We start from the raw sequence: 25,538 nt of genomic DNA on the forward strand, positions 1-25,538 counted from the left end.
GGTACAGCGGGGTAAAACAGGGTGAACGGAGCGACGAGGAGCAGCGTCTGCACTGCGGCCCAGGGAGTGGCGCCGACAGGGAAGGGATGGCGCTGCTGCTGCTGCAGTGCACCGGTGATGGCCTGACGTCCCGAAGCACTGCGTGCAGGGCAGGGTGAGCCCGCAGCAGGGGAGCTCGCAGCGCCCAGGCAGACGTGGGCAGCACAGGCTTTGCACCTTTTTATTAATAAAACAGCCGATCGCACAGAACTGGCCCAAAAACCGTCCGCTGGCTCCTGGCCACCTCCTTCTTCCACCGAGACAAAATGGCGGCGGGCCGGGCCGGGCCGGCGTGGCGGCACGGCGACATGGCGGCACGGCGGCCGCGTCCCTTCACCCTTCGGCAGCGCGGGGCAGCTGGCGAGGGCACGTCAGAACTGCTTGAACCTGCGGGGACAGAGCGAGGGCTGAGCTGTGCGAATAGAGGGAGGGAAAAGCAGCTCCCGGGCTCCGGCCGCAGGGAGAGGAAAGTGCGAGGGGAAGATCCGCCACCGCCGCACCTCCAGGCAGAGCGAGACCGGCCCCGAAGCCCCGCAGCGTTCCCCAGAGGCGCCGCATGCAGTGCGGTGCGGGCAGCGCAGGAGCGGCAGTGGGGCCGAGCGGGCGGCCCGCCCCGCAGCACCGGGCCGCACTTACCGCCAGGCGGACCAACGCTGCTCCTCACCTGCGGGCACAAGATGGAGGAGCTCGTGTGGGGCTGCGCACCGCGGCTCATCGCGGGTTTGGCCCGTGCCGATTTGGAGATGATTTAGGTGCACCTCCCCACAGCAATCTGGCCGTGGGCTGATTAGCAGCTGATGACCCGCATCATCTACTCATTAGCACAGGTGGGCAGCCTCTAAATTTGGCTGTTTGGAATCAATCAGTGCTTTGTGTCCCAAGGCATTGAGGTGGGGACGTGCTGTGTGCCTGCCTGCAGCATGCCCTGCTCGCTGGGGTTGGGTCCTTCGGCTTGGCCGTGGAATTATTTGCAATCATAGAATCACAGAGTGGTTTGCGTTGGAAGGGACCTTTAGAGGACATCTGGTCCAACTCCCCACAGCGAGCAGGGACACCTCAGCTGGAGGGTGGCTGCCGGCACCTGCCAAGCATTGGGGCCGATCAGTGTTTGCATTCAGTGCTGGTGCTGAAGCGGGTGCAGCCGGAGGTACTCACACCGAGCTACTTCCCGTCCAGCACTGACTCTGTGAGCTGCACACTAGAGCTACAAGACACAAGGATGGTGCTCAGCACTGCGATCCCTCGGCCATGCCCCACAAACATCCCCGTGTCGCGCTGGACGTACCCTCTCTTCCTCGCCATGCAGCCGTACCATGCGCGCACCTCTTTGACCACCACACGAGCAAGGAGCTGCAAGAGGAAAGGTGGGAGCTTTGTCATTGCTGAGAGATGCGTTTTGGGGGTTTTCCTGGGGAAAACCGTGTTTGTGGGGCTGAACCTTCGGGCTGTGGAACCTCTGTGGAGGGACCTACCAGGCAAGCCAAGACGTCAGCTGCTATCAGCATGTAGAATACATTATTCCAGCCGGTGGGGGAGATAAGCCCTGCCAGCAGAGGCCCCAGAGCAGCACCTGCAGGGAACACAAGAGGTGTTAAGACTTGGGAAGCGGAGAGCGAGGCACCCCAGCCCCACAGCACCAGGAGAACATCCAGCACCCCCACCGTACAGACCTACAGATCCCGTGCCATCGATGATGGCCGTGACGGTGGACAGGGCTCTTGCGTTTCCTTTGAGGGACTCATGGGTTCCCTGGGGAGAGAAGAGGGGGGAGGAAGAACAGCCTCAGCACCACACGAGCTGGCAATTTCCATGTGTCGAATGGGAAGACTGAGCGTATGCAGGGATGTGGCATTCTTGTGTGATTCATGAGCAAATTTTTCCACTAGGTACACGCTTAGGGGAGATGCATGGGGACAGAAAGAGGAGTCACACAGCTTCCACTGAGGAAGCAATAGGAAGAAAGCACACAGCAGGGATCCTGCTTTTCTGGACAGGAGTTGGAACACAGCTAAAAATGCAGCTAGCCCCATGACTCTCACCAAATCTGCTGACACTGCTGTGGTGATGAGTGCATAGGGGCCATTCACCAGCGCACCGCAGACGATCAGCATTGCTGCAAGGAAAAAGACGGCATGGGGTCAGCCCAGAGCCAGGATGTGGTGGACAGCTGAAGCTGAATGCTCCCAGGAGATGCGGGATGTGGGAGCATCGTCCCAGTGAGTCCTGCTCAGTGTGCACTGCGCTCAGCAGCTCATGTTTTCCCCAGCCAAGCCCACTGGTTTGGTAATGAAAAAAACATCCAGGGTCTCCTTCCCAAAATAAAGCCAGAAGGGTGCCCTAAGCCCCAGCTTGAGGGGAGAAATGAGGTCAGGAGGGTGAGTGGAACTTCTCGCACTGCCCATCGGTGATGGAATCACTGCACCCAGTTGCTCCCTACCTATAGATGTGCCAATGCCATTCTGTCCAACGTGGTTGTACAGGAACAGCTGGAAGAGAGACAAAGCACAAACCCGTCCTCAGTATCCCACTTTCCTGGGCAATTTCACAGCATCATTATCCTAGGTGCGGGATGGGAGCTTCTTGGGAACCCAAATCATCACTGCAAAGCAGTGCAAAGCAAAGGGATGAAAGCTGGACTGGCTCAGTGAGACCCCAAGGCTTCACCACAGTATTGCTCAGGCTTTAAGACAGAGTGGGATGGAAAACAAAGATCCTTTTGGAGTCTTTTTTTTTTTTTTTTACCATGGGAGCAGCCACCACCAGCATCACGCAGCACGTGGTGGCCCGGCCGCCAGTGTAGTCAGAGATGAGGCCAGCAAAGATCCCCCCTGCGATAAAGGAATCACATCAGTCCCAAGGGCAAAGCAGTTCCACACTGGGTTACCCCAAAATTAAATGGTTCACTGCACTGGGATGCTCTTTTGTCCCATCTTCTGAGCGAGATGCCCCCAAAACTAAATATTTTAAAGACTGAACATCCAAGTTCAATTTCTTTGCATCAGAGAAGGGCTGTCATTTATCCATGAGCTGGCTGCCTCCCTGTGCATGGTTTCCTTGCACCCACAGACAACTCTCCACTCCGAAAGATATTTTCTCTAAGGGAAAGGTGAGCCTGGGTGAGAGAGACCCAGGATTGTCCCCAAGGATTGATCCAACCCTGCACCCAGGTGCACCACAAACCTAAAATACCGCCAACGTCAAAGAGGGTGGACAGGTCTCCAGCTTCCTTGGCACCAAAATGAGCTGCAGGAAGAGGAGTGGGGTGAGGACCCAGGTGATGAGGGGCTGAATCAACCCTGCTCTGCTCCACCATCTCCAAAACCTCACCAACATTCACGATGTAGAGTGGCAGCCAGTAGAGGAAGGTGTAGCTCACCAGCTTGGCAAAGAGTAGGCAAAGAGAGAACTCCACTACACCCTGTGAGGAGAGAAGACAGCATCAGGAGCACATTTTTCCACTAATTTTATTGCCAGGGGGTTATGGATGAAGGGACTCACGGGGATCCGGAGTGCCCCGAGGAAGCTGATGGCTTCAAGCTCCTCAGCCAGCTCTTTGGGGTCAGTGCTGCTGCGGTCCTCGGAAGTCATCCCTTCGGGTTCCTTCTCATCTGATGCATCCTAAAAGCAAGTAGATGTGGGGCTGAACCGTAAGGTTTGCTGAAATGATAAAGTTTGCTGCTGGGATGTGACGACTTGGGTTGAGAACTGGCCCATAGGATGCCTGCACCAATGCAGTAAGCATCCCAACAGTCAGGTATCGTTCAGATTTCTGACAGCACCAAGGCATTTACAAGCTACTTGATCCCTGGCACAGCGGCTGCAGGCTCCCCACCCACCCCAGGACAGCGATGTAACTCACGTGTTGCTGGGGTGGGCTGCAGCCAACGTCCTCGGGATCTGTGGGAGGAAAAGGCACCCCTGGGAGCACTGCCTTGCAGGTGCCATGTCCCTGGCAGTGAAACAGCCCCACAAAAACCCACAAAACCTCCCAAAATGTTTCTGAGCAAAGCTACAAGGAGCCAATGGCATCTGGGAGGCCAGGGTGCGATCCCAAAGGATGCTGAGCATTCCTGTGGTGCTTGGTCTGCTCCCAGCACCGAGGACACATCCCTGCTTGCCTCCAAAGGGAAATTGCTTTTTGGGGTCACCAAACCCTCTTGGAAATGAGCAAAGAGAAAATCTATGCTGGGTATTTGCATCACCACTCACGCTCCACGAGGAAGAAGAAGCAGACAATGCCTATGACAGCGATGATTATGCCGGGCACGATGAAGGACAAGCCCCACTCAGAGGACACCCAGGCGCCCGCGATGAGAGAGCCCAGGATATTGCCCACGGAGGTGTGTGAGTTCCAGATGCCCATGATCAGACCCCTCCTGTGGCGACAAGACGGTGGGATGAGCATTGGCTGCGAGCAGGAGACACGGGGACAGGGACACGCACTCACTTTCCCTTCCCAAACCAGTTCCCGACGCATGCCACGACTGAGGGCCAGCCGGTCGTCTGTGCCAGCCCATTGCACACCTGGCAGGGAGAGAGCAAACACCCACACGTGGGTATTTTTCCCAGCAGGAGGAAGCAGAGCGACAATCCCAGAGGGTGATCTGGGAGCACCTCCCAAACTGGGCGGGCGGTATCGGCGCCCACGCTGAGAGGGGAGGAAATGCCAAAATTGAGATGAGGTCAGGCCGCACCTGCACAATGATGTAGTACCATAGGACGTGGATGTTCCAGAAGTAGCCAAAGCCAAAGAGTGCTGTGAAGATCCCGCTCAGCAACATGCCCACCGACAGGTAGTACCGCAGCGGCAGCCGCTCCCCGAAAATGCCACTGTGGAGAGAGCATGGGAAACTGAGGAGCAGTGCCAAATGGGGAGCATGGGGTTGAGCTGGGGAACCTGAGCACAGCCCCTGTACCTGATGAACATCCCGATGGCATACGCCACAAGGAAGGCATTGTCCAGAGCACCAAAAAGCTCCTTGTAGTTGTCCTGATCTGGAGAAGAGAAAGCATTAGGGCTGCAGCTGCATCCCCATCCCCATCCCCATCCCCACCCCACAGATCCTCCCAGGTCGGGCTGTAGGGCTGGGAGCTGGGAGCCATCCCACCCTGTCCTGATTTCAACATCCGCTGTCCTTTGGTCCAGGGCACAGGGCACAATCCTGCACCACTTAATCACCTCCAGCCTAATGAGTGCTGGTCCCCTGCCTGCCCAGCTTAACCCATTAATGACTGAAACTGCCTTCAGGCACAGAGCTGAGATTTGGATGCATTTGGGGTTCTGGGTACCAGCCTTACCGAAGGGCGCCCAGCTGCACCACGTGGTGCTGTTGGAGTCGTTGTGAGGGTTGGTGCCCAGCGCCGAGCAGTTGAGGTGCAGCTGGCTCTGGGAGGGTGCACAGAGCAAATGGGATGAGTCCAGTCCAGGGAGGTCCTCAGGGATCCTCCCAGGATATGGGATATGGGTATGGGGTGCTGTGTCGCTCACCTTGACGATGCTGATGGGTTTTCGGGAGAGGTGGTAGCTGGTGTAGGAGAGGAAGGTCAGCACTAGCGTCAGTCCACGGTAGCTGCAGGAGAGGGGAGTCAGGGATAGGGGATTGAGCAAAAGCCAGTTACCACCTCAAAAAATTCCATTCTTCAATATGAGATGAGGGGGATGAGAGTCACCAGGACATAGGATGGATCCCTGCAGGGAGTGGTTGCAATATTTGGGTATATGCATGCTACTCTTAGCCTGTGATGGAGAACTGAGCACCTTCCTTTGAAAAGCATGGAAAAGGGGAAAAGTGGGGCCATTTCTCTCAGTTCTCCCCCGGAATACCCCCGGTTCCTATGAGGGTGGTGGAGGACTTCCTACTAGATGGGTCAGATCCAGATAGGCATTTCCCCAGGCAGTGCAGTGCCCTGAGGTTGGGATTGTAATTGGGATTAAAGATAAGAGTGGGATTGTTGCTAACGGAGTGATTGCCTGGGTCGGGGCTGGTGCTTCTCTGGCCTTGCAGCCCCATGTCATGCGGGGCCACGGGTGGAAGTGTGGCTGAGTCACCGTACTGCCAGCACTCCGCAAAACCGAGCTGGGAAATGGAAAGGGAGGGGGGGGCTGCACACTTTGCTCCCTCCTGTTTGCTCCAATGAAATGTGGGAAATTGGGAAAAATGGGGAGAGGTGTCTCCAGAGGATGCTGTTCTGAGCAGAGCTGAAGGAGAGCGCCTGGAAGATCCCAACCCAAAGAGTGGGACTCTGCATTCAGATGAAAAAAAAAGAAAACGAAATGCAACAAAACCAATGGAAAGTCGTTTTATAAGAGCTTAAGTCAGTTTCACTTCTTCCCACAGTATGGTGTCAGAACACCCAAGGGCCCCGCAGGGCCAGGGCACAGTTCTGTTTTGGGGGCTGGGGCCCTAACGTGGTGTAGAAATCACTGTTTCCCACTCCAAATAAATAATTTTATAATAAAATCGCTGCTGAGCACTGCAGGGCATTGTGTGTTAGAAAGGGGAACAGAAACGTCCCGTGCGTCCCGAGCCCAAGGGACAAACCGGGGAGTGGAAAAGATGACAGCAGTGCAGGGCCAGCAGAGGGGAAGCAGGCGGCTGCCGGGGTGTTCGGCCGTGGCCGCAGAGCCGTCAGCTCAATTAACCCAGCGCAGCGGCACCTCATCCCGCAGGACAGGACAGACAGGACGCCTGCAGAAACGTCCAACCCAGGGTCTGCGCGTCCCGAGAGGGAATCCTGAATCCCTAACCGCTGCCAGGGGCACACCGGGGTCTCCCCCAGCACCACGCATCCTCTGCCTGTGAGGCTGAGCCTCGGAGCACCCAGAAGCATTTTTCCCAGCGCCCAAGAGCCGCTCCGGCCCCTCTGCCCACCATCGCCCGGGGGCCGGAGGAGGCACAGAGCCCACACGGACAACACGGGCAGCAGCGAGGTGCGAAGGCGGCGGCTCCATCCTGCCGCGTGCCGCATCCCCGTCCCCGCGCATCCCCGTCCCCGCGCATCCCCGTCCCCGCGCATCCCCGTCCCCGCGCATCCCCGTCCCCGCGCATCCCCGTCCCCGCGCATCCCCGTCCCCTCGCATCCCCGTCCCCGCGCATCCCCGTCCCCGCGCAGCGCAGCGCTCCTCGCGTCCCCCCGCTTCCCACCCCGCGTCCCCGCCGGCTCCTCCCTCACCGGCTGTCCCGGGGCACGGCGCGCAGCAGGCGGACGCCGGGAGCGAGCGCTGCCCTCATGGCGAGCGGCGGGCCGCGCCCCGGTCCCGATCCCGGCCCTTTACTGACCCGGGGCCGCCGCTCCCCGCCCGGCACCGCCCAGGGACCGCCCCGAACCGCCCGCCCCGGGACGGACACAGCGGGCGGGATGGGGAGAAAAAGGGAGAAAAAGGAAGGGAAAAAAAAAAAAGGTGATGGAAGAAATGGGAAATGAAAAAAAAAAAGGAAAGGAAAATATGAGGAAGAAAGAGAAGAAAGGACGGGGTGGAAAAAAAAGAAATCAAAAGAAGAAAACAAACAAACAGAAACACGGGGTTGGAAAAGGGGAAAGAGAAAGAAAAAAAGTACGCACACAAATGTAAATAAGAAAAATGGGAAAGAAAAAAAAATAAAGGGAAAACAAAAAAAATAATGAAAAAAAAGGAAATAATGAAATAAATTAAAAGAGCGAAAGGGAATGAAAGAAAAAGGAAAAAAGTGGAAAATAAAACAACAGAAAAAAAAAGAAAAATCGAAAAAAAAAACCAACAGAAAAATAGAAGAACAAAAAAAAAAAAATGAGAATAGAGAAAAGATAAGGAGTAGAAAGAAAAAAAGAATGGAAAAAAAAGACAAAATAACAAAATCAGAAAAAATATGGAAGGGAAAAAGAAGTGGAAAGAAAAACAAACAAAGGAGGACGAAGAAAAAGGGATGAAGAGAAACTAAGGAGGAACAAATCGGTGCGCAGCACACAGCTCCCAGGAGCCCCCGAGCTGCTCTGCCCCCAGCTGCCATCCCCACGGCTGCAGCTCTCAGCCCCCCCGCCGCCCCATCACTCCAGCAGCACACGGGAAGCGCTGTGGGACCGGGGCTGCCCTGGGCCAACCCCTGCTGCCCAGCCTCGGGCAAACCGAACTGATTCACGTGGATTTTGGCACCGCCACTATAGAGAACTGCTGTCAGGGACGGAGGTGCGAGCAGGGCTCAGCATCAGCCAAGGGACAGATGCTGACGATGGTTTGACTGCGGCTCTGTTTGACCTCCATCCCTTTAAGCTCAGCGCCGATGTAGCCGACGGCCCCCGGGATGGATGGAAATTGGGTCCCTTTGCCTCCCTCGATCCCCGGGGCACGAGCAAGGTGCCGCAGGCATGCCCAACGCTGATCCTTGTGGGTTGGCCGAGGTGATCGACCCCTGAGCGCTGTCTGCAGCATCTTCCCATGACGCAAATCCCAGTTAATGAGTAGTGCTGGCACCGCTGTGCTGAGCCACCTCCGGCCGCGGTTCGGGGTCAGCAGCAGCAGCGGGGCCGCACGCTTGGGCGCCTGCCCTTCCTGCCTGGGTTAATGGTGGAGAGAGGAGGCAGGAGGAGGCTTGGTCATGGAAGCCCAGGGGGGATGGAGGAAGAAAATGAAGCTTTGATGGGGAGTTGGCTGCACAGTTTCAGTTCAGAGATGCTCAGGGCCCCAGCAAAGCAAGAGGAGCAGCCCTATGGTTACCACACAGCACCCTACGTGTGCTGCCACTGCTCAGAACAAGTTTGTGCCAGCATCCCATGAGCAGCAGCAACCAGAGAAAGCACCGACTGTGCCAAGAGATGAAACATCCCTTCCCACAGCAAAGCCCCTTCACAGAGGAAACCACTGGCCCTCGGAGCATGGGTTGGGTGCTGCCCTGCAATTAGAGAGGTGCTCACCTGGAAGAAAGCAGCAAGCAATAGGCCTTGCTCTGATAGTCAGGGGCCAGCGTGCATAATATGGAACTGAACAGAAAAGAGAGGGACAGGGTCTGGGCTCAGAGGGCTTCTCCATCCAAAGCAGCTGGAGCACACATCCAGTTCCCAGACTGCCTGGGTGCCCAGGCTCCCACCTCCACAAAGTGAGCAGGGTGGGTGAGGGTTGGGCAGCAGACACACACCTCGGGCAGCAGCTGGGGACACACATCCGCAGCAAAACCCTCTGCAAGCAATCTCTGGAGCAGGGCTTCAGTGATGCATGAGACAACACGACATTCAACCCCAGGCACCTTCTTTCTGCTCATTTCTCACCACAAATGAGACCAAAGAGCATCATCTGTGCTGCAGTTTATTCTGCAGTTGAATGCTAAAATCCAAGTGCTTGACTCTACCCACGGCCACAGAGCAGTCTGCTCCTTCACACTTGCCCTGTGCAATAGCCAACTGCGCCTAGTGCAAGATGTGCAGTTCAAACCTGAGCACAAACTGCAGCAAAATGCATCAGCACAGCGCAGCTCTGGTGCTGAGACACTGCAGCACCACCACCGCTGCCCTCCTCACAGCTTTGCAGGGCAGGTGCAGAGAGCAGCGAGGTGGCGGAGGGGCAGCTTCGGCCTTCCATCCACCAGGTCACAGGATGAGATGACAGACTGTAGTGCATGGCTGTAAGCTGGGAGGGAAAGGGAGCAAACAACAGTGTTACAAGATGAGCATTTCACTGATTAAAAGCTTCAGGCTTCTAATGCAAGAAAAACAGTTTTTTTGTTTGCTATTAAAAAAAAAAATCATCAAGATGCCAGTAGTTTTCCACACTCTTTTTACAACCTACAGGCTGTACAGCCACCTGTAGGATCCTCATTACAGAGCACTATTGTCAGCCAGAGGTTTCTATAAGGCTTCCATTTCTACAGCACGGAAAGCCACCTAGCAGAGAACTCCCAATTACTCAGCCAGGTGTTTGGCCAAGATCAGAGCACTCTCACATAAAGAAGATTTCCACCCCTTTCTTACAAGCAATCTCCCAAGAGCAGATTTGGCATTTAAACAGAGCACTACAAAAGCCACTGGGTTCCCATGCCCTTAACCAGTTTGTTTGTTCTCCCCCTGTCAACATTATGGCAGTTATTTAACGCTCTGCCACAGAGGTTGGCATTTTGCTGATGATGCCATGGAGCTCACTGAAGAGACAGAGGGAGAAGGGACTGGAAAGGAGCAGCCAAGCACCCGGCTTCTCCCCAGGCACCATGCCTGAGCTGCCCCAGACCTGCATTAGGCAAGCCTGCAGCTGGTGCACATCTGTGCAGTTATGGTGTACCTGAAGCACAGAATGACATCTGGTCAGGTTTGATTTCTCTCGGTACAGTCAGACCCACACCCTCAGTCGGGTCTGTGCCATCTCCTCTTGAGATGCAGGAGCTCCTACCTTTGTGGTTTTTGTAGAAGATGCAGTTGTTGGCACAGGTATCAGGGTGGGACTCCCAGAAGTCAGAGCTGCAGGAGCACAGGGGAGGCAAGTTGATGTTGTACAGTTTCATCTTCTCCTTCACCTCGGCTCTTAAAGCTTCGACATACCTGCAAGGCACAAAGCAGTCACTGAGGCTCAGCACAAGGAGCAGAGGCCCAGCTGTTGCCAGCTCACCTTGTGTACTCCTTATTTCGCTGCTCTTTTTGCTTGACCTTGTTTAGCCTCCTCTCCTCCAGTTCAAGCTGGGCCAGAACTTTGCACACACCATCCCCCAGGAAGGGTTCTTGCTGCTCAGCCGCCTTCTGCATCCTCTGCTCCTCCACCTGGCGCTGGTTCTCCTTCTTGCTCTTAATCCTGCAGGCACAGAGAGCTTTCCCTGACCTTCTCAGAGGGGGAAGAAGATTCCCAACTTGACCTCCATACCCACACAGGTGCCAGACCATGGGTACCCGCAGTGACACATACTCCTGTTCTCCAAAAGCCAACTGCAGTGCTCTTAAAAAGCCTCCTGAGATGCTCTTCCACCCTTAAGAAACTAAGAATGGTGCCTGAGGTCCTTTATATCCACCCAGGGGGCAGCAGTTCCTGGGGACAATTGCTCAGCCTCCCCACTTTTGATTTCTTCAAGCTGGGCAGTTTGGACCCTGATTTAAGCTGTCCTTGCAAGAAGTCAGTGACAAGGAAATTAAGGCTGCAGAAGTACAGCAGAAAAACTCCAAGGATCCCACACCGACTCTGAACAGGCTCCAAGAAGTTAATTTATTTTTCCTTTTTTAACTAAACCTTTCTCCATTGCCTCACTCTCCCTTGCACCTACATGGCACCACAACCCCTTTCATGGAATCTGGACTGCATAACTCAAAAATTGCAAAGCACATTCCCTTGAAAGTGGCAATTACAAAGCACAAAGACTTTAAACCAAAGCATGTGCCATTTTATTCCTGCTGATGAGTACCAAATGTTATCACATGTTACACACTGATCACTGCCAAAAGGCATTCAGAATATCAAAGCGAGGGAGAAGCCAGGGAAGGAAGCATAATCGAATGGGACATTTTGGATGTTACTCTATTTGTTGGGTCAAATATGAATGCTGAGAATAAAAGTACTGAAACCAAACTTCTCTTGTCAAGTTATAAACTCTTTTTTATGAAGTGGTAATAGTGCCTTAACTACACTGCCATAAATCTTCTGCTATAGAAACTAAGGCCAAGGCCAGCTTAGCATTACACGAAGTAATTGCAAAAACAGCTCTTTTTTTTTTTTTTTTGCTGAGCAGCTTGCAGGCCCAGCAGAGCCCCTGCGACTAGGAAAAGAAAAGGGGGGGGGGGGGGAATAAATAAATAAATCCATCAGTAACTAAGAGGTCCTTAGCGTCTCACCAGCACTTGCAGGGCAAGAAAGTGTCTCCAAATCTCTGAGTACCAATTTAAGTTTCAGGAATGTGGCTGCAGAAACATTTCCTTGCAATTGCTGTCTAAAAAATGACCACCAAAAAAACACCAGGACCTCATGCTCCAGGACACTGCACTGCAGCAGGCTGACCTTGTCATTTAAGGGCTGGAGCATTTCTGCTGCCTGCTGGTTGTCCCCTTGGATTGATTGGAACTGGCTGCAGGTGGCAGCTGGGCTACACTCCTTTTTTGAAACTGTGCTTAAATTGAATGGAATGGCCAAATCTTGCCCTCAAAGCCTGGTCCCACGGGGGGGATCATGGAGATGCATTATTTTATGCCAGAGCAAGTCAAAGACAAAACATTTGGAGCATCTTTCTTCTTTTGGTGTGAATTTGCAGAGCTTCTCCTTAAGGACCTCCCTAAATGGGAAAGGTGACCCAGTCACCAAAACACAGGGAGATTTCCACTTAGATACTGAGTTTTCCATTCTGGGAACAAATGCTAAAACAAGTTTTTATTATGCCATATAGATGTTTATAGCTATTAGGGTGAAGGGTCTGATATAAAAATCCAGAGAAGATTGGCTTAAGAACAATGCCAATCTCACCCCAATGTTTCTGATTGTGGCAGTGGCACGTGGCCTGGGTGTTGGTGTCTCAGAGAACTGTGTTGCAGTGAAATGCATCTCTCCAAGCCTGACACCTCAGCTCCCAGCCCCTCCCAGAGCTGCACGGGGGCTCAGAAACTGAACTGTTGAGTGCCTCCAAAGGACTCAGCACAGCCTGCGGGTCTCTGTTCCTGTTTCAGGTGAATGAAACCCACTCCAGAGTTAAAGGTTTGTGCACCAAAACAGCAAGGAGACATTTGCATCACAGGGCTTCTCTCAGCTGACTTCCTGATTCATTTTTAAAAGTTAATAAAGAGGCAAAGGAGTCAGAAAAGGTCCTATCACATGTGGTTTTGGACAGTCTTCACAAAGCCTCCATACCCCGGAGGTTGGGCTGCAAGGGGCAAGTGACAGGGTGCTGCTCACCCACACATACTCACTCAGCAATCCTCTTCTGCCGCTCCTTTTGCCTCTGCTGCTCTTTCACTTGCTCTCGCTCGGCGCTCATGAAGAGACGCCTGCACCTCAGGTACTCAATCCGACGCTGCAGGAATGAAGGTGCAGCTTTGAGAAAGACGTCTTGGAACAGACTCACCTAATATTAGGTAGTACAGACACTCGAGTTGGAGATTATCAGATGGAAACCTCGCTCTTTCTCCAAAGGATCCTCAGAAGTCTCTTAATAGCCAAGGACTGAAGAAAGAGATGGAGAGATGAGGAAAGGAGAACCAAAGCATCACGGAGCACTGGAGAGCTTCATACCAGTGCTCGTACCAGGACTGACCGACCCTCCTATGGATATGGAATCTCTCATCTGACAAGGTTCTGAACTCTTGCTTTCCTCCTGGAAAAAAGCCGAGTTCCCACCTAATCCCACAAAAGGAGTGTGGTACAAACAACAGTGCACAACCACTTGCAGAACAGCAAACATTCAGTATTTGGGCTTCAGCTTAAACCCACAGCTGCAGCAAGGGTGAGGAAAGCTGCTGGCTAAAGCTTACAGGCAAAGCTCTCCCACCTGAAGGGGAAGCAGTCAGCATGCAGCATGCCTGAGCCCCACGACTCCAGCAAGCTCAAGGCACAGATTTCCTCATCAATACCAAGAGCTTTGGACTGAGGGTGTCCACCCTGTTCTCTGCAGAGAGCCTTGCACAGCTGAATGGCATAGGAGAGATTGGCAGGCTGAAAGGACAGAAAGCTGGATGGAAAATAACCACAAGGAAGATCCTGCTGCAAAACCAGTTATTTCAGAGTGGATCAGAGCCAAGAAGATACAAAGCAAGGGGCAGAAGGAACTATCTGACAAACCCCAGCTGCTGTCATGACTTCTAGAAACCACAAATGAATTTCTGAATCAGCTTGTTAGAAAATGCACATAAAGAACAAAAACACAATTTGTTCAAAGTCCTTTTGAGTTTTAGGCTGTAGACTACAAATAAGCTGAAGTCAGAAGGAAGCAGGAAAAACTAAGCCATCTTCTTAAGGAATCCAAGAGAAGCAATCTCTTTGCATCTCCTGCATCAACATGAGCCAAAGTGTTGGCCACAGATTGGTCCTGGTGATTAAATCAGACCCTCAGCACGCTACAGAAAGAGGCCAGATCCCATTAGCAGTGCACAGCAAACCCCAACAAGCTTCAGCCACTCCTGAATTGAGTTAAGCAGCACTGCTCTGCTCAAGCAAAGGGCCAGCCAAGAGGGAGGAAACTCCCTGCCTTGTGCTGACCAAGCGGAGCAGCTCAGGCTGAGCACAGCCAAGTTCCTGCAAGCATCAGGGCTGCAGCCTGAAAGCCGCCATCCCTCCTGCTGTGTGCTGATATGCAGGGAACCTTTTATACTCCCAGCCTCATACACAAACAAGATAAACTGGGGCTTTGTTCATTTTTTTTCTTTTTTACTTAGCATTTTTGGCAGCTCCTCCCTCTCTCTCCATGCAACTGCAGAAAACAAATCACAGCACCTCACAGCCTGTGTTTTGCAAGGTTGAAGGAACCAAACCTTTTTTCCTAAAACATTTTTGCATTATTCAGATCCCAGATATTGTGGGAATAGCAACTAGCGACCCTATGTGCCAACACAACAGACTTAAAAAGAAGAACTTGGTGGGTTTGCTCAAGAAACCATCAGCACTGACAAACTCAGCAGAGCTTTGTGCACCACTGCTGCTCCAGAGGCTTCTTATCTGAGCCAGCAGCATCACCTAGCTTCCGTGCATTTCACTCCTGAAACAGATACAAAACAACGAGCACTTAGCTGCAGCAGACAAACCTGCTTCTTGCTTTCCTCTTGGTCTATGCCAGCCCACAGGACAAGGGGAGCTTGACAACCAAGGGTCATTCTCTGCAGAGACTCAGGTGAGTTCAAATCCTTCGCTGATCCATCTGAGAACTGAAAGATAACATGAGAGCAGCATCAACCTTCCTCTTTCCTCCAGAAAGTCCTCCAGGCTGGAGGTGGGTCCTCTGTGCATAATCCCCAGAGTAACACACTCAGCATCAGCTGCACACAAGGATCACTTCAGAAGGACTGCATCCCACAGGAGGGACCCATACAGGGCAGGGAAGCAGTGAGGATGAAGGAGTAGCAGAGATGGAGCACTTGAATGCCATTCCCTGTTCCCCTCCACCACTCAGGAGGAGGAGGGTGGATAGGAAGGAAAGTAATTTTAGTTTGCTTTTAGCTCTCGCTGCTTTAATCTGTTATCAATAGGTAAAATTACATTCATCTCTTTACGTTAAATCTGTTTTTCCCCACAAAGAGTTATCAGTGAGTGATCTCTGTCCTCATCTCAACCCATGAGCTGTTTTTTCCACATTTTCTCACCCTGCTCTGTTGAAGAGTGGGAATGACAGAGCAGTGGGATGGAGCTCAGCTGCTTATCAGTGTCACACCACTCCAGTAGGTTGGCCTCTCCCCATCACCAGAGAGAAGACATGTTCTGCATCTCCAAATGGGAACAAGTGGAACAAAGCTTTGACAAAACACTGCCAGAGGTATCCTTAGACTTTTCTGTTTCAGTCCAAATAAGGATTCATAAAACCCTCTTACCTGTTGAACTTTCATCATTAACTTCATGAAGTGCAAGAAAACAATAGCAACACAGGGAAAAGTGCAGAGGACAAAAGGAAGCATCTCCCAGAATCCTCTGCCTTCTTCACTCCACTCAAAGTATTTGTCAAGTCAGTATTTCAGCTGGACCAGCCACCAAACAAGCAGCACACGCTGCTTTAGCCATATCATATTTGCTAAGTATTCCAAGTAATCCAAAGGGCAAAACATTTCCATACCTCAGACACTTAATAAAGCTGCGTGAAAACAGAAAATCCATCAATAAATACATTAGTTCCCTTCTTGGGAGCACACACATTAATGGTGCTCCTAAGGATGAACGATCTCAGCTCATTCCTCTGACAAAAAACTTCTGTTTTTTTCCTTTTTAAATGGAGGTCTCCGGCCAGTTTGATACATGCACAGCTCTCCCATCCCACCACTGCCTCCAGCAGGGCAGAAGGACATGGGATAGCTGCAGGTCCTCCTGCCCCAGCCTGGAGCTTGATTAAGCACCCAGTGCAATTGCACAACAAGTCTCAGATTTCTGCTGAGCATGAGACAACTGGCATGACGAGGCAGGCACACATAAAACCACTTTGGAAGCCACAGTGCTAAGATCAAAGCAGTGAGAGCACAATGTCAAAACGATACGGCTATTCTAAGAGCAGGCACAAGAGCTCTCATTACACTTACCTACTAACAGGCTCCCAGCATTTAAAAACGGTGCCTTTGTGCCTACAGATCAAGATACAAGTTGCTGTACATCCTGTTACAGAGCCCTTGTGTGCGGTGCATGCCAGAGAGCCTGCTCCAAGCCACCAATCTCACCTTGCTTTCACACTCTTTGGTCTGCGTTGACCAAAGGTGACAGCAGGCACAAGCCTGCCAGGTGTGAAGGTGCAAATGGAACTACAACAGCAGCCTCATTACCCCTGCCTGAACATAACTCCCAGCGACTTGCACTTCTTAAGTTCAACTGGCCCAGACTCATGTCTCACTTTTCTAAATTCCATTTTGATGTAAAAGTCATCTTGCTCAGCTTGATGTGGAGCTGTCATCTGGTCTTGCAGTTCAGCTGGAAGATCGTGATGTCCTGCTAGAATAAGTTCCTCGTTCTCACCTTCAGTGGGCACTGGGGCACACAGCACTGATTCCTGGAGGAGAGATGAGGAAACGTGAGGTTCAAATGTGACTGCTTTGGGTGCAGAGTGCAAAGGCAATGTCCTTGAGTAAGGGTTAGACATACTGTTAACCTCAGGGCACCTGCTCTGTGAAGCTAGTTGAGATCTGGCAGGCAGCAGCGCAATGTATTCAAACATCACCGCGGGGCTTAAGAGCCAGAAAATCTAGCAGGGTGGCTCCTGACTACATTCTCACCAACTGCAGAAACAGAGGGACAGAAGTGTGTGGGGTGATGGAAAGAAAAACACCTTTACACCTTTCTAGGCAACACTTCTGACTGCAGAGATGTGGGGTGAGCAGGATTGCTTAAGTGACACTCATTCTGTGCTCGTTCAGATGGTAAGTGGGCAGGCTCCTGAAAGGATATTAAAATATTTTGAGAGGCAGCAGATTGTTTCCTACAAACTAAAAATCAAAATGCCAGAAGCAAGCTCTGAGCCAGATTTTTTTTCCCTTGCTATCCCTTCAGCAGGATAGAAACAGAGACAGGAAGGGAAGAGCAGAAGTGCTTGCAGAGTGAATCAACAGGAGGAATTTGGGTCAAGCCAGGAATCGCCCAAGATGGTTGTGCTGTTGCAATACACGGGGCATGGAGGACAGCCTGGAGCCAGTTTGAAAAAGAAATTACTTGATAGGCAGAGGAACTACTCTATCAACACTAGAATGACAGAAATATAATAGAGAAGCTTTTTCAATTGGACAAGAGAGTAGAGATCAACAGTTATTGTCTTGTAAGGATGCTCTTAAGCCCTGAAGACAGAAGGAAATGAAACTGTTGAGAAAAAAAAAAACCTTTGGGGAATAATCAGCTGGGGAAAAGAATTTGGGTGCTATCATGCTGGAGACCTACAAACACTAAAGGCAAAGCAATGAAAGGCTTGGTGAGCAGGATCACCTGGAACACAGGACAGGTAATTTTCACTCTATTGCAATCTAGGTATCTGCTTGGGAAAGACATGCAGCAGGAAACAGACCAGCAAGACCTCTGAAAAGTGACCTGAAAAGAAATGCTTGGGACAGAACAGCAATAGTTTCAGGAACAGACTTCTTGTTTAACAGTCTCGGAGAATGCAAGTCTTTACAAGGAAGAAGGAAAAAAAAAAAAAAAGAGAAAGGTGGAAAACAGGACTGAAAAAAAACAGATGATCCATTAAACAATGCTAACTGAACAAGTATAAGCTACTTTGCCAGAGTAGAGAGCACGATGCACAGTGTGAGACAAACCTGGCTCAGCTCCAAGCTCTTTTGGTGCCCGTGATCAATGTGAGCACAGAGGAAATGGAGCATGGGTCAGGTTACAAAAAGAATCCTGTAGGAGACAACACAAGCACACAGGGACATAAAACAAGTGCCACAAAGGCCAAGGCTGTAAGTAAAACAAGAGACATCAAGGTAACAAGAAATCAGGCTTTCAGTAAGGCTCAGTACACAAGGAGAGGGACAGCTGCCAGAGGACACCAGGAACAACACCATTTTATGTTTCTGTGCATCACCCTTCAGCCAAAGAACTGCTCTGAGCTAGTAAGAGCAGCAAGGAAAATCTGAGACTAGAACTGGGAGGAGAAAAGTCAGAATATTCCTAGAAATTGAAACTTCTGTTGTAAGTGTGCAGGACCTGCCCTGGGCTAACTCCAGGACTAGCAGACAAGCTGGTAGCAGTCCCCCTTAGATACAAGTGGAGATCTAGATCCTATTTTAGCCCAGCTTTTGACATGGCCTAATTCAGCACTTTGGGAAGGAAATATCTATTAGGTAAAACCATTAAAAGGACTTGCAGTACTGATGACAAACACTATCAAGACTTGGTCACACTGGGTTTGCTGAGAAAGGAAAGGACAAAGTGGGTACTGCTCAATAATTTCATTATCAGCCAGGGTGATGGAACAAAGGAAAGCCTTGATTGCATTTGCAGACCCATAACATCATGTGAAGTTGTAGAAGTATCAGAACAGTTTAAATGCTTGCATCCAAATGAAAGAGACTGGATGGAGAAGGCAGCACAAGGAAGCTCAATCAGGACAAACACAAAGAGCAGCAATTTATCAAAGTGTTAAGTCTGCAACAGCCTTTACACCTGAAAAGAAGGGAATAAGCTGCTGTCCTAATTATGACTATGGAAACCAGGCACGCATGCAGGGAGAAAGATTCACATTAACAAAAGAACTCTTTTCTATCTTGGAATAATAAGAGAAAGCAATGCAATAAATTAACATTTTCACTCCGGACTAAAGTTGCCTGCAAAAGCTAAGAGCGTCTTCTTGTCAGAGGCTTTAAGAAAGCACAGATTAGCCTTTTTCTGCAGCTCAGTAGGAGGGTGGATATGAGACCCACAGCCTCTCTCAGACTTGTTCCTCACTGCTGTGGACAACCTGCATGGCTCCCACACCGCACATCCCACAGCCCGTTGTCTTCTGCAAGGGCCTGCATCGCACAGGCAGGGACTGTGTTACTCGTGTCAGGATACACCAACAGCTAAGTAATGTTATCTCTCCATCTTGCTGAGCATCGAGGACTTAAATAGAAGGTATGTGTAGTGTTTCAAATAGATACAAGTTCCTTGAGCCGTAATTACAGTGTTGCTGCAACTTTTGTTCACAAAGGTGACTTTCTTGAACAAACATCCAATAGTACAGAGTAGGAAGAGTCAGACCAGCCCTTATATAAAAGGCATTTTCAAGATAACAGCTAGCCAAAATGCACTTCACCTTTGATGAACCTGAAAAGAGAAGGGAATGAAGAAGTGCAAGACAGGCAGGAAGCTGGCTCCAGTGGAGGTAATGAGACAAAACAGCAGGTTGGGCTGCTGCTAGTGTTCTCCAGAACTTGCAGATGGGCAAAGTACATCAGTTAAAAAAAGGACTTGGCATACAAAGCAGGACACAGTTATGCCAGTAGCTGTGGCATAAAGCTGATCCTGAGCGATCAGAACAGGATGAAATTCAACAGCACAAAAGGTCAGGCACTTGGGACTAATCTTGTTATGCGGCTCCTATGTTCTTAGTGCTCTGAGAAAAGGAGATGCATGCCAACAGCTGTCTGCCTGAAGTCAGCCTTGAGTGAGGAAAGTCCTCCAGATCTCTGCCGTGTTCACAAAACAGATTGCTGCAATAAGAGCAGTTGAAGTTTGCCGAAGGGCACACAAGGGTGGGCTGATCACCACATTCCTCCCAGATCCCCAGATTACAATCTAAGTCTTTAAAATATTATTTGAATTTTTACTTCCTAGTTTATCTTTCATTAATCTTGCAAACAGAGGTGTTTCCACCCACTCTGCCCTGCTGCCTTCTCTGAAAGGTGGCTGCAAGAACAAAGGTAGAAGCATCCATGCAACAGAGCCTTGGGTCCTGCTCATCCACGGGTGGTACATCATCACCAGGGTCACAGAGCCACAGATTTTGCTGAAGAATCTCCCTGAGCGACGCTTCGGGTTTGCAGTTAGCACCAGCCCTGCCACGGCCTCGCAGGTAACTCACTCCCTGCCCAGCTGCCCCACTCACATCTTGTCTCTGGCCAAGCCTCCACGTGCCGCCGGGGAGCTCTGGGGCCTGCATGCCTCTGCGCACTGTCCGACAGGATGCCAGCCTGCGCCGAACTTGTCTCATGGCTTTGCTAAGCTGTCATGAGAAGGACAGAGGGACGGACACAACAACAAGTCAGCAGATGTTTTCCAGGAGTGCTGCACCAAGCAATTCATTTACATAAAAGAGGCATCCCAATGGGCCCTGCTCAACACCAGCCTCTAGATAAACACACGTTATAATGTGCCAAATGCACCATAACCATCGCTATTGAAAACACTTAAGACAGCCCCTACGACACATTTACCAAGATTTCAGGGTCCCACACACTTCATCTGCAGGACACACGCTCAAGGAGGCAGCACCACCTAGTGCCTCCTCTCCAGCATGACATCCCAGCACAGCAAGAGGTCACAGCTGAGGATTTGCAGCAGGTTTTAACAAAAATTCACTGTATCTACAAGCAGCGGGGCAAGAACAAGTGTCCTATGGAGTGGTACACCTATATTTGTTAGAAATATATATATACTAGGGAAGTGTTGTAGAAGAGGGTAGAAAACAAAACATTACCCATTTTCCATCTTAACCCTAAAGCGCTCAGCATGATGGAAAGGATGAGGGTAGAAGGGCCCCACGCACCTGGGCAGCTTGCTGCTGGAAGGGCTCACTGGGCACCCCCTGCTCCTCCTGCCGTGCCAGGGCAGCGGGGCTGCAGATGGTGGGCACAGGGCGGCTCCGGAAGACACACGTGTTCTTCTTGGGTGTCAGCTGCAGCACCGAGCCCAAGCACTGCATGGCGAGGTTGCTCTCCTTCTCTGTCTGCCAGGGTAAAAAGCCACGTGCAAATCTCCAGAGACCATCTCCCACCTGGCTGGCACGTGCTTCTGCAGAAGCTCATGCTGAGCTTACAGGATCGTACCCTTCTGTGGTTAAAACCAAGACACTAAAGATCCACAAGCAAACACGAGCAGTTTGGCAGCTCTCTGCTCTGAGTGGTTCTGGCAGTAACATGAGGACATATCCACTCGACCGTGCCTTCTCATCGCTGGAAGCAGCCCAAACACCCCCAGGGTGTCCAGAACTGTTGGTATTTCAGTACTTTCCTTTCTCACTGTACAGTGAGTTTCTGGCAACTATCACTGGAGTTTAAGAGGAGGAAGGATTAAATAATACATTCAAAGGATCATCTAAAATAAGCTCTTGAAAGGAAATGAGAATGAGAATATGTCATGGAATTGCTGCTTAGGAATTGCTTTGGGAAGAGTAGCAGAAACATGCTGCTTTCCTCTAACACAGCCAGGAGACACCTGCACCATTCACAACTCAGCCTGGCTACTTTTTGACACTCAAGATCTGAGGGGTCAGCAGGACTCTGTTCTTTAGCTATTGCCCCAGAGAGACAGTGGAACATGTGGAACAGAAGGCTCAGTGCACCTTCAGCACCAGAGCAAGCCAAGGTGTTGGGCTGCCTTACTTGTGGGTTTGCCACTGCAGCAACAGTGCCTGCAGGAGCCACAAGTTTCCTGTTTTTTTCTTACTAATAAGACTTGGGGTTGACAGTGCTTTTTCCCCAGTTTAGAGGGACACACTGCTCTGGAAAGCAGACAGAAGGAGCTGCTCACCGCTTCCCAGGACCTCTGCAGCTGCTGCTTTCTTCTCATCTTGACCTGCTGGTTCACCCGCCGCTTCACCTCTCCCTGGAAGTGCCTCAGCCTCATTGCCTTCCTCCTCTGCTGCTCCTTCAGCTCCTCCTCAACCTGAAATGCTGAAGCCTAGAAGAGATGAAAGCAGATTTCACATGGTTTTGCCACACTGCAGGATGGTAGCAGCCCATATTCCTGCTTCCCCTCTAAAGACCTGTAGCTACAGGCCAGATAAGCAGCACCCAGAGAGCTTCATAACAACATTTTATTTCAAGTGTGCAAAGTGCCAGCTTGGACAACATCTACTGAATTGCTACTAGCTAGAATCAAATCTAATAGCCAGGAGCTGTTACAGAGCAACACGTTTCCTCCTTTGACCCCTTGCACAGAAAGGAAAAACAAGAGCATAGCCTAATGCAATGACTCGTGATCACCGTTCCACAAATGGATGCTCAGATATTCAAAGCCAAAGAATCAGGCTGGCCCAGGTCACATTAATTCTCTATACAATGCCCCATATCCATTTTTCACTGTGTTGCAAGAGCAGTGCTGGAAGCATATCAAACACTGCAGACCACAGCACAGGCAGAGCTACTGCTCTGACAGTGATTTTACCATCCAAAGTGAAAAAATTAAAAGGAATGACCTAACAATTAGGTTTGCATAGTTCCCAGTTGAAGCCACACCAGAAAATCCTGCTAACACTACCAAGGCTTAAAGAAAACCAGCTCCATTTCCTGGCTACCTGATAAATAAGTCATTGGGCAAAACCCTGGAAAAGGGATCTGCAGCGGCAGATTGTCACCAGCTGCAGGGTAATTCAGTTTTATTTATTTAGATGATCAGTTTCATACTGCTTTACATCAAACACAGCTATGAGGAACAGATCGAAGGGCAATAAGTGGAGCCACTGGTAAGCAGCTGACAGACAGGGCTGTGGGGTTGGTATGGGTTACATCCTATCACCCACCACATATTTTTACAACCTCAAATTGCAGGGATGGCTGCACCCCACACCTCAGTGCCAGGAAAACGAATGGCAGCGGGACCCCATTGGCACAACCACAGCACGAAGGCGGGCAGAACTCCACACTGCTAGCAGCACTGAAGATGCCATTTCCAACTCACCATGCTCCCTGCTGGCAACCTCATTAGCAATGCTGATTGAAGACATTCATTTAATTTTTTAATACGACCCACTGCTGTATGCAGGTGTATTAAACAAGCTCCAATAACCTCACACAACTCTGTCCACACCTGAAGGCACAAGGGCAAAGGGGAGGCATGAGCACAGCTGGCGTGTGGCAAACGTGCAGAGGGTGCTCTGACACATGGCGAGGGCTCAGCCCCCAACAACGACCAGCAGCTCTCAGTTGGCTTCAAAACCTGAGCCCCAGGAAAGCTCCAGCTCATTTCGAAGTTTGGCAGTGGAAGGTGCATGAATACAGAGACAATTCATTTCCATATATTATCTCAACCTTTCAGAATTTAAATTACAATATGGAAATAAATCATTGCAGAAGCACAGGAGCTTCTGTAACGTTTCGACATTAATTACAGGGGATTGAACTCCTCATCCTATACTTAATGCATTTTTAGTCCTCTTATAATAACCCGCAAAGCAGAAATCCCTGAGATAAGCACCAGAGAAGATTTTCTTCAGTGTTTCTAATGGGGGTACTTCAGAGATTGGCTCAAAACCCTACAGCATTTCTTTATTTTAAATCAGCAACTTGGAATAAAACCTCTGCTCACAAACATGAGGCGGCAAACAATATAAAGAGCACTGATAGGGGGCAAAACATCAGTAGTTGTTAGCTCTGTTACCTATAGTAGAGGTCAGCTGCCGATAGCAAGCCAGAAACACAGAGATCCAGCTAAAGTTACAGTGGGTGGTGTAAAAAATTAAGTAATCAACAGCAGCTCTCTATAGAATCAGTAAGGGCCTTCATCTGATCGGTTCTGAAGTCAATGTTTCTCATAAGAAATGCAGCGAGTGAATTCGGTGCGCGTAGAAGGGAGGTGGGGCTACACGGGCACCTCGGCCTCTGGGACCCGATTAGAGAAAATAATACGTGCTCCCGGCTGCCTGCAGCCCCAGCCGGGGCTCGTGGCACCCCCGGGGCGGGGCGGCACTCACGAAGGCACGGCTCTGCTCGCGGGGGCCGCTCTCCACCCATGCGCCCACCGGGGCCACCCGCAGGCTCCTCTCGCCCAGCAGCGCCCGTCCCGTCCGCGGTGGTCGCGCCGAACGTCCCACGGCTCCCCGTGGCGCCGGCGGCCGCGGTCCGGAGGATGGCGGCATCCCGGCACGGCTCCGGGCCGCTCCTGGGGGGGAAACGGGGATGTGAGAGCGGACCCGCGGCCTGCACCGCCATCCCCCGCCCCGTGCCACCCCTCGCAGCGCAGAGACCCCACCGCACCGGCAGCCCATCCCCCGCAGCCCATCCCCCCCGCCATCCTCTCGCCGCCCCGCCCCACCTGAGGCGCAGACCCCCTTCGAACTCCTCACCCCCAGAGCCCCCGGCTCTCGCACCGCACCAACGGCCACTTCCGCCTCAGCGCTCCGTTTGAATCCTGGCGCCACTTCCGCCCGCGGCCCCGCCCATTTTCCCGCCCATTTTCCCGCCCATTTCCCCCCTCCCGCAGCCCCGCTCACGCCCCCACGTGCCGCCCTCCCTCAGCGTCCCCAGGTTCGCGTCCCGCCGCGAGGGGGGGGGGAAGAAGGGTGGTGTGGAGGAGCTGCGTGCCCTGGGAGCCCCCGGAACATCGCCTGAAACATCCCTAGAGCGTCCCCAGAGCATTCTAGAGACAGTCCAGAGTACGACCCCAAAGAGTCCTCACAGAGCATCATTCCCACAACTCCCCGGAGCATCCTGCAGACGCCCTCGAGAGCGTCTCCCCTCAAGCATCCCAAAAACACCCTCCAGGTCATCCCTCTGAAACATCCTCCCAGGCATCCCACAAACAGCCTTCAGAGCATCTCCCTGAAACATCCCATAAAGCATCCTAAAAACGCAATCTAAACCCTGAAAACATCATTTACCGGGAGCCCATAAATCCCACCAGGCACCCCCAAAAGACCCCCCAAAACGTCCCTCCAAGCATCTCTGAAGCACCCCTACAACATCCCACTGAAACATCCCCCAGAGCAACCCAGCAGCGTTCCCAGACCGTCCCAGAGCATCCCCTCAGAAAACCCCTCCCAGCACCCCAGGAGCTGCCCTCTAGCATTCCCCAAGCCGTCTCCCAAAGCATCCCCTGAAAGATCCCCCACAGCATCCCACCTCTGAACATTCGCCAACATCCCCTAAAATCCCCGAAAGTCCCCCAGATCACCTCCCTAAGAACCTCCAAGCATCCATCAGTGCTCCCCCCGCAAAAGCTCCCCCAAAATCGCTGAGCATCCTCCAATGTGCCCCCAGAGCCCCCCAGTGCCCCCCAGACGCCCCCAAACACCTCTGAGCATCCCCGGATGCATCCTGAGCCACGCAGGCAGCCCGGGGCAGCTCAGCGGCGCTGCGAGGAGCTGGCAGCGCTCTGTGGGACGCAGCTCCGGGCAGCCTGCCCCGCTCCCGCTGCCCCATTGAGCCGTGCCGGGAACTAATTGGCACTGGAGCTGGAACGCAGCCTGGAAACAGCAAAAAGGGAGCGCAGGTTGGAGGTGGGGGCAGCTTTGCAAAATGTGACCCCCCCAAAAATAACGACA

At 51.7% G+C, this 25,538-nt stretch overlaps 2 protein-coding genes across 17 annotated transcripts; both read right to left on the bottom strand.

Annotated features, from left to right (window-relative positions):
- Positions 1–206: 206 nt before the first annotated feature.
- On the bottom strand, positions 207–7,444 carry SLC37A2 (solute carrier family 37 member 2). 9 transcript variants are annotated; one of them, XM_085209149.1, is made up of 20 exons: positions 7,213–7,287; positions 5,528–5,609; positions 5,338–5,425; positions 4,956–5,034; positions 4,734–4,869; positions 4,487–4,563; positions 4,249–4,415; positions 3,899–3,936; positions 3,538–3,657; positions 3,367–3,457; positions 3,220–3,282; positions 2,782–2,867; positions 2,477–2,525; positions 2,079–2,152; positions 1,710–1,788; positions 1,512–1,609; positions 1,325–1,389; positions 1,195–1,243; positions 676–703; positions 207–426 (listed from the first exon to the last, which is right to left on the bottom strand). In XM_085209149.1, exons 1-18 carry the CDS (start codon positions 7,269–7,271, stop codon positions 1,201–1,203), a joined length of 1,494 nt encoding a protein of 497 aa, XP_085065275.1. In that variant the 5' UTR covers positions 7,272–7,287; the 3' UTR covers positions 207–426; positions 676–703; positions 1,195–1,200. The 9 variants fall into 9 exon arrangements, 8 of the variants coding, with proteins under 8 accessions (XP_085065275.1, XP_085065278.1, XP_085065274.1 ...); XR_014879674.1 differs by lacking the exon at positions 676–703 and having other exon boundaries at positions 704–1,243; XM_085209152.1 differs by lacking the exon at positions 1,195–1,243.
- Positions 7,445–9,300: 1,856 nt separating this feature from the next.
- On the bottom strand, positions 9,301–24,448 carry CCDC15 (coiled-coil domain containing 15). Of its 8 annotated transcripts, none has more exons than XM_085209141.1 (13): positions 24,342–24,448; positions 23,970–24,157; positions 21,809–21,958; positions 20,826–21,005; positions 20,166–20,282; positions 16,925–17,023; positions 16,485–16,640; positions 14,704–14,823; positions 13,082–13,129; positions 12,877–12,980; positions 10,607–10,786; positions 10,391–10,458; positions 9,301–9,637 (listed from the first exon to the last, which is right to left on the bottom strand). In XM_085209141.1, the coding sequence occupies exons 2-13, from the start codon at positions 24,132–24,134 to the stop codon at positions 9,525–9,527; spliced, it is 1,500 nt and encodes a 499-aa protein (XP_085065267.1). In that variant the 5' UTR covers positions 24,135–24,157; positions 24,342–24,448; the 3' UTR covers positions 9,301–9,524. The 8 variants fall into 8 exon arrangements, with proteins under 8 accessions (XP_085065267.1, XP_085065264.1, XP_085065265.1 ...); XM_085209138.1 differs by having other exon boundaries at positions 10,391–10,539; XM_085209139.1 differs by having other exon boundaries at positions 10,391–10,539; positions 24,311–24,418.
- Between the last annotated feature and the right edge of the window lie 1,090 nt (positions 24,449–25,538).

This window comes from Meleagris gallopavo, chromosome 26 (assembly GCF_905368555.1).
Source record: "Meleagris gallopavo chromosome 26, MGAL_WU_HG_1.1, whole genome shotgun sequence".
NCBI classification, from domain to species: domain Eukaryota; kingdom Metazoa; phylum Chordata; class Aves; order Galliformes; family Phasianidae; genus Meleagris; species Meleagris gallopavo.

Bases quoted from the DNA above. Each gene is read 5' to 3' on its own strand.
- SLC37A2 (XM_085209153.1), bottom strand. From the start codon at position 7,271: ATGAGGGCAGCGCTCGCTCCCGGCGTCCGCCTGCTGCGCGCCGTGCCC. The intron at 2,526-2,781 runs GTAAAAAAAAAA...TCTCTCTTCCAG, and splicing joins TGGTGGTGGCTGCTCCCATG to CTGTTCCTGTACAACCACGT. The intron at 1,244-1,324 runs GTACGTCCAGCG...TGTGTCTTGTAG, and splicing joins TGCATGGCGAGGAAGAGAGG to CTCTAGTGTGCAGCTCACAG.
- CCDC15 (XM_085209138.1), bottom strand. From the start codon at position 24,134: ATGCCGCCATCCTCCGGACCGCGGCCGCCGGCGCCACGGGGAGCCGTG. The intron at 12,981-13,081 runs GTTTCCATCTGA...TCATTCCTGCAG, and splicing joins TCCTTTGGAGAAAGAGCGAG to CGTCGGATTGAGTACCTGAG. The intron at 10,540-10,606 runs GTGAGCTGGCAA...TGTGCCTTGCAG, and splicing joins CGAAATAAGGAGTACACAAG to GTATGTCGAAGCTTTAAGAG.